General features: G+C 34.3%; 1 protein-coding gene across 1 annotated transcript in view; it reads left to right on the forward strand.

The window, feature by feature from the left end:
* Positions 1-4335: 4335 nt before the first annotated feature.
* The window catches only part of LOC117125520, a 6652-nt gene continuing 2603 nt past the window's right edge, over positions 4336-8384 (forward strand). Inside the window, exons 1-2 of the mRNA XM_033272031.1 lie at positions 4336-4482; positions 7109-7514. Of these exons, the coding sequence (XP_033127922.1) occupies positions 7134-7514 (381 nt within the window). The 5' untranslated portion in view covers positions 4336-4482; positions 7109-7133. The remainder of the gene's footprint in view (positions 4483-7108; positions 7515-8384) is intronic.

The raw sequence follows: 8384 nt of genomic DNA on the forward strand, positions 1-8384 counted from the left end.
TTGGGTGTGGGGGGGGGGGGAGAATGGGGGCGTTTATTCGCGGGGCCTTTGTTCAAAGCAGGTCGTTTATTTGAATAAATACTGTGAAATTACTGGGTTTTTCTTAAAACATGGTGGATCACAGGATGTTAGCCCATGAATTAATTATTATTAGTCATTTATGCATTTTAAATTGTGTTTGGTTTCATGTTTTTTAATTATCTTTGCTAGTTATTTTTATTTTGTGAAAAGTAAATAAGGTCCTCTCTCCACGCATGGGGCTGTCTCTTATACACATCTAGATGTGTATAAGAGACAGGGATCCGGGAGCGTTTCATTTTGTGAACTGATGAAAATATGGTTTCGTGTTGTATCAATCAAGGCTTGTTAAAATTCAATAAATATATTGGACTTATGTTATTTTTACAATGTTATGAATAGATTGGGAATTTATCTTTAATAATTTTCACGAGTAATTGATCGTTTAATCATAGAGTTATAATTATTTTATAACTCCATGGTTTAATGAAGTGCATTTTTATATACCGGTACCCTTTTCGAATAATAAAGTCGTCAAATAGCGCCGCTGCTGAGGACGCTCAATCAGTTTTGCTTTCGTACATATCATGTGCGCACCTCTTTCTGTCTGATGTTTATCATCACGTAATTTTGAGTTCCAGATAGTAAATTGAGGCAATGTATTAAAATTCAGAATCAGCTGAGTCAATTCAATCATTTTTTCATTGCTTCAAATACAAGGCCCATCATATTACAAGGGCTGAAAACTCCTATCCTATCGCGATAATGTACAGAGCAGCTGATATCACAGACTGACTATAGGACACAAAAAGCCTGTCTCTTATACACATCTGCTTAGCTTACTTGTTTATAAAAATTTCCCCAGTAAAATTGTGTGTATCCTGACATCATAATTTAGGCCAAAGTAAGTTAGTGTTTCCTAAGTCCAACTGTGGGCCAACCGGGCCAATTTTGGCAAAATAAATGTTGAGTCTTTTCTAAATCAGCCCTATTATACAAAAAAAAAAAATAGCTTGTTGTCCTATATTAAGTAGTACGATATCAAAACCGACCGACGCAAGTCGATAACCTGGGCAGTAGCATAGGCCGGTCGTGTGTGGCGAAGCTACATCCAAACCTTTTAGAACAGTTTTTACGGCATCGTGTGCAGAAATACACAGACATGATAGTTTTTTAATATGTGATTGAGTTATGTCCATGTATTGAGCTTTAATTTGATATAAAATTTGCTATGTTAGTATGATTTTTATTTAAATGTCACATACATTTTACATAATATATAGAAAATGGGTGCGGCTTAAATTACCTTTATTGGCATATAGACACCTCACAATACATTTTAAGTGTATAATGGCCACATTATGAGCTTCAATTTGATACAAAACTTGATATGTTTATATGAACCCTTTATTTTTACATATTTATATAGTATGTATATATGTAAAAAATGGCCTAAATGACGCCATCAGATTGTTCGGAATTTTTGGCACCCCTTTTAAGATTATTAGTTGGACCTTAAAGACGGTTTATGTCAAATGTGGTGCTTTTGTCACAAAGTGCAATATCAGCCTAAATTTTGGATAAGCAACTCTATATCAGAACCAGTAAAATGTTGCCCAGGCTCAGTGTTTTTATTTTTTGACCGATTTCAGGCTCAAATTGTTCTTATTTTGTTCTTATAAGAGAATTATTGTTTTACTTAGTATATTACTGTACTGTATTATAGAGGGTATTACATAGTCACACCTGAAAATAAGGTACAGATGAGATTTTTTTGATTTTCTTTTTTTTAAATGAAAACCTTATTTCACAATTGACCTCTGCCTCAATTTGTTCTTATTTAGTTCTTAAATTTTAAGCAATTTCAGCCTCAGTGTTCTTATAAAATGTGTTCTTATAAAAAAAAAAAAAAAAAAAAAGTGTATCTAGGGAGAACGCACTTTATCATCGCACAGTAATTTTTAGACCAATAGAGAGCTTTCGATTGCACGACGACGGTAGGACGTAGAACGTAATGACGTCAGTAAAATTCATCTGACCATAGAGAAAATAGTTCTATTTTCTCTATGATCTGACTGAGCATGCGAGATGGTTTAGGTCACCTCGTCGACAAGATTCTGCGCAATTTGGCTAAATCTACGTACGCAGAGAACGTAGGACCCCAGGCTTCGTTGGACGCCAGGTAGGACGGTCACGCATGAGTGATTCCGTTCTAGCGTCTCGTCATCGCACAAATCGAAAGCCAATAAGAAATTTATTTCGTTGTTTCCCTACAAAGTGACCTTAACATCATTCTTAATTGGTCTGACGTGAATCTCGGCTGTCTCTTATACACATCTAGATGGGTATAAGAGACAGCCTCGGTCTTCCCGGCATGCCAATAATCCATTTAATAGAAATATGCAGGAAGTTAATATAAATATCTATATAAATCTGTTGTTTGAAAAATCGTAAAATTTTGTAATTAATTACACATTATTAGACTTTTTTTAATAGCTGCAATACACCAATTATAAAAGTCATTATACGTAAGCCTTGTTAAATTTATTAGCTGGTAAAATATTTCCTTTAATCAATATTTATTCGAACAATGGTCGAACCTTTGTCAAAACTTGTCTAGCTCATCCTGACCCAAAAATATAGGCCTATAGTTAGATCAATTAAAAGTGATACGAGATGTATACACATCTATAAAAATCAATTGTTTGAAAATGTACATTTTTAAAATTAATTACACAGTACACATCTATAAAAATCAATTGTCTGAAAATGTTGTAAATTTTTTAATTAATTACATAGTATTAAACTTTTTTAATAGCTGCAATACAATAATATTAAAAGTAATTAAATACGTACCGGGTAGGGCTTAAGACTTGTTAAATTTGCTTGGCGATATAATATTTCATTTAAGGTCGAGTCAAGCCAATATCATCAATGGTCGAAAACAACAAATAGGCCTAATATCTAATAGAGAATACAAAACAACAGGACCATTATTTGGATTAAAAATTGTCTTATCATGACACATTAAAACATAAAAGAAAAAAAGAAAAGAATACATATCAATGTGTTTGCTCATCTGCAAACGCGCCGCCGTTTAAATCACAATTTACAAAATATTTGTTTTCAAATATTTAGCTCCGTCATTTTTGGGTTGAATTACGAAAATATAAGCGATATTAGCGTGTTTTCAGCGGGATTTAAGCCTGTATACGAGGAGTCGTCTATTTACGAAGTCATAATTTTGCCTGTAGGCCTACCAATCCATTTGCTAAAGTTGAAACGGCAACAGAAAGACAATTTTCTTACAATCAGTTAGGCCTATACAATATATTGAAAATAATCTCATTGGATAAAATTTTCTTCCGTCATTTTTGCATTTTTTCATAGGCTCCAAGAAGAAAACTGACCGAGCTCACAGCCTCTGCCGCCCCAGGTATCCGGGAGCGTTTCATTTTGTGAACTGATGAAAATATGGTTCCGTGTTGTATCAATCAAGGCTTGTTAAAATTCAATAAATATATTGGACTTATGTTATTTTTACAGTGTTATGAATAGATTGGGAATTTATCTTTAATAATGTTCACGAGTAATTGATCGTTTAATGAAGTGCATTTTTATATACCGGTACCCTTTTCGAATAATAAAGTCGTCAAATAGCGCCGCTGCAGGACGCTCAATCAGTTTTGCTTCCGTACATATCATGTGCGCACCTCTTTCTGTCTGATGTTTATCATCACGTAATTTTGAGTTCCAGATAGTAAATTGAGGCAATGTATTAAAATTCAGAATCAACTGAGTCAATTCAATCATTTTTTCATTGCTTCAAATACAAGGCCCATCATATTACAAGGGCTGAAAACTCCTATCCTATCGCGATAATGTACAGAGCAGCTGATATCACAGACTGACTATAGGACACAAAAAGCAGCGCATGCGCGCAAAATGAAGTCCATGAGTAGAGTTATGAACCATGATATTTTATCAAACTTACCTACGGAAAAAAATTGAATGCGTGAGAGAAAATTTGGAGAAAATGAACCTCATGGTGCCAGGAAATTGCACTCATCATTCTTTAAGAATTCTTTACCGGTAAACCGGCGCCTATGTTTCAACAATACACAAAAGAATTATTTTTCTTAATAAATTTTAGAGGGAGAGGGGCGGGTAAAATCTTACCTCTGCACCCACCCTCCCTACCTGCATCCGCCCCAGAATACAAGAGTTCTAATAAATTTGATCTTTGGTACACTACCAATGATGATAAATCTTTGCTATTATTATATGCACTAATTGCGCTCCATATTTTCGCGCCGAATCTTTTTTCTTTAAAATTACTGTCTGTACGTCGTAGGTCGTATCGTAGTTGAGACGCTTCTTCCCGCATTTGAGAATCTGAAGAAAGTCTGTTTATTTTATACCCTCCTTTACTTGGTTTATTTACTCAATCTTCAATAAATAACGGTATTGTATTGTCGACGGTCGGCGGCATCCTATTTTCTAAACATCTCTATAGATAGGCCTAGTCTAGTGTTCTTTTGTTTTAATGTTTTTGATATTCGTTCATTTGTCCAGAGAGTGAGTTGTTATAACAACTCCCTGATTTGTCGTTTAGTGATCTGCATGCATTGCAAGCACACTGTTTATTTATGTACTATTTATAGGCTAGGCCTATCTAGGCGGTAGGCTAGGCCATGGAGGCCTATCTAGGCTATTTATACCTTGGCCTAGAGCAAGCCTATGCGGAACATCCAAACTTTGGCAGCCTATGTAGTCTGAAAGGCCTAGGCCTAGAGATAGAATATATCATGTGAGGCTGCTACCTGATCTATAAAGTTGTATTTTAATACACTACAAATCCTATCCCTTGTATTGTAACGGACGAACAAATTCTTGACATACGTTTAAGTCAGTGACTTTCCATTTCATTGTGGATGCATCAAAAATAAAATGCATCATCACCAATTTAAAAAAAAAAAATATTTTCTTACTGTATATATTCACCAATTTGATTAAAACATTTAAAAATAACATATTTTCTTTTTAGAAAAATTGGGCTATTTTGTATTTCCTAAATTTGTTGACATGTCACATAGGCCTACAAAAAAGCTACACCATACAATACACAAACAAAATGCTGCAATCTCTGCCTTACAGAGAAATTTCACATAATTTATTCAAACAAACTATCAACTTTAAACAAAAGAACAGAGCTGCTTTCAAAATGCAGACACTGAAACAAATTCCTACTCAAGAAGACGTAACACAATTAGCATATACACATGCTGAACCTCATATATACCTCCATTATCTTCCTATCCACTCACTCCTGAAGATTGCTACTGCATGAAACAGCTGTAGAGTAAATTCACACACTTGACATGCCTTTCTATTATTATATTATAATATATATATATATATATATATACTACTTTTATTCAGCTCTTAAGGGGGAACTCTTTTGTCTATAATTTTGCCTTAACGTCGTTTAAGTTTCCCCTTAGCGACGCTACTTTCGCCTTAAGGTACTGTTTTTAACCCTCTTCATTGTTTTAGTTTCCCCCCTATGGATAGATCTAAGCTGTTATATACGTTCGCGCCTTGCTTCATTCATGCCTCATTTTTGTTTCTGCATTGTTTCTTTTTTTGCATCGCTTCATTCCTGCCCCATGTCATCAGTTGTGCTTTGTGTCGTCGGATGCGCCTTTTATCTCCGGTCGCGTCCCATGTTGGTCTCACCTAAAGACGTTCGTGTTACGTTCTTGCCACATTATGTTTGTGCCGTTACATTTGCGATATTCGTTAAGTTCATAATAAAACTGGAAGTTGAGTCAAGTCCCAACCAAAATGCCTTACTTGTATACAGCGCCTATTGCAAAACTGAAATGAGATGTGTGAATAATATGATCATCTTCTCTCTAGGCTAGGCTTTTACCTAGACATTTAGCATTCTGCTGTTCAGTCGCTCAACCAACCTGAGACTTGTGAGTGCTATTATCTATTATTTTTGCCTGCATGAGAATTTCTTTTCACTTTTTGTTATTATCTAAAAATAAATGCGATTTTCAGTATTCTCATCAAAGAGAGCAAAAATATAAATTGTTCACTTTCTAAAATAATTAAAAACATTGTATTTTTTTCAAACAGAATCCTACTTTGCCTTAAATGGTAATATTTTTCCTGCAAGTAATCATGGACATGATTGATATGAAATATCATTTTTATATCAAATGATTCTTTTTATAATCAGTCAACACATCTTGATGTTTTATTCTGTGTTTGGACCCTAGTCACCCCCTTTAGTTCTTTTCCCATTTACAAAATGTCCAAAGCAAAAAATCATGTTCAAAAAATCAATTCATATAACATGGAATTATGTGCCAACTTTATCAGAAAACAGTCTGATATTATAAAGTCCACTGTTAATCATCTTATTGAAAATTCAAAGATGCTATTAAAATGGAATTATTTTACATGAAGATTATTTATTGAAAACATTGAAATAAGCATGCTTATTGTTTTTGCTGCATCTGTGAGTTTATATTAAAGCCTGAGACAAGTGCCTTTGTGGTATCGAATTGTGTACAGTATATTTATCTGCATATAGTTTTTTCTATTTCAATCTCATTTGCTTTGTATTTTTGTTAATGGACATTGTCTGAAAAATAAAGAGAAATTGTAAATTGTATAACCATATTTTGCCACCTGGCGCCCCCCTCTCTTAATCATTGAGGCACCCATTGCATCTTCGTTCCCATGCCCCATTTCATGACTCTTAGCGATGCCGCTGTCGTTGATCACTGACATAGCATTGTATGTGTCTGGTTTAAAGTTTTTTGGTATTAGTTCTCGAAAATAATAAGCGTACAAAAAATTTAAAATGGATCTTACAATACCAGCCTCTTATTACCATCTGCTGTACTTCAGATGTTATTTTCATCTTTATTTAAATAAATAAATAATAAAACTTATAAAACACACATATCTACTGCAGTAGTGCTCAAGGCGCTACAGGAGGAAGAAACCAAAAATCATTATTTTCTACACAAATTATATTCTAACTTGTCATTATTTATTGTTTTATTTTCAGAAAATTGTACATATACTGTAGCAAGATGTCGATGGAAAAATATAAATCTCTTCAGAAGCTATCAGCGAGTGAGTTAAAAAAAAAATGTCAAGATGGCAGCTTGAAGAACACTGGTACTAAACATGAGATGGTTCTTCGTCTTTGTGGCTTTGAGGACCCAAACAGAATGTCGTTTAAGGCTGTTAACGAATGGCTTGAGAACCAAGGTGTCACCAACATCAAAGGAGTCAGCAAGTGCCTCTGTGCAGGAATCCAGAACGGCTTCATTAAGATCAATGGTGATGATCCTTTGAACAATGTTGTCATTTCCGATGAGTGCTGCCTTTGTGATCATAAAATAACAGTGACCATCCGTGACCTCCTCTACCAACCAGATTATGCCGGACATGATTTTGAGGATGGTAGTGTAAGTGCAACTATAAAATGTCCGAATGAAGACTGTGAAATAGTTGGTGTCTATGTGACAGGCATGTGCTTTGGTTCTGTGGAAATTGACTGCGGAAAATCGCACAACCATTGCACTGTTTGTCCGGACTTCGGCAGATGTATTGGTGACTACCGCCAGAAGCACTGTAGGGATTGTGGTGATCATTTCTGTCGCACATTTCCATGTCACTGTAAAGAAGTGGTTTATGATGAAAGCTTTGAAGGGTTAATGGCATATCTTAACTCATAATATCAATTATTGCATTCTATAAAATAGTTATATAATATAAAAGGTTAATTAACCAGATATCTGCATTGTAATTACCAGTGATTGTTAATTCAGTGTCTGTTTTAGAGTAAGCTAACTTTTTGAAGCATTTTACAGTGTTTGGTTAATTGTTAATTCTAGCAGACCTAAATATTATTACTGTATCTTAACACATCTCAAAGTAACAGTTGTACTGTATACCATAAAGCTGCCTCAAAGTACTGTATTTGTTTTTGCAATTTTGAGCATTAAACATTGATATATTATTGTCTTTATTATTATTATTATTTATCTTTTCGTTATTCTCTTCTAAGAAGGTCTGAGGTACATCTCTATCAAAATATAGTAAAGCTCAAGAAATATACCTTTTTCGCTACTGATAATTGCATTCTTCGCAATTACCATTTCATTTCATTTATTTCGCCTTTTTTTATCATAACAATACAGTAAAATATTCAGAAAATTTGAAAAGGTAATCCATGTTTCCCCCAAGAGCCGGCAGGATTACCAAAAAGTAAAATTAATTACTGTCTGAGTGGCTCTCCAAGCAATGGGGGAAACATGGACTAGCAGTATAAATAC

Source organism: Anneissia japonica, unplaced genomic scaffold (genome assembly GCF_011630105.1).
Source record: "Anneissia japonica isolate Jap-2015-1 unplaced genomic scaffold, ASM1163010v1 scaffold7731_len1735946_cov199, whole genome shotgun sequence".
NCBI lineage: Eukaryota > Metazoa > Echinodermata > Crinoidea > Comatulida > Comatulidae > Anneissia > Anneissia japonica.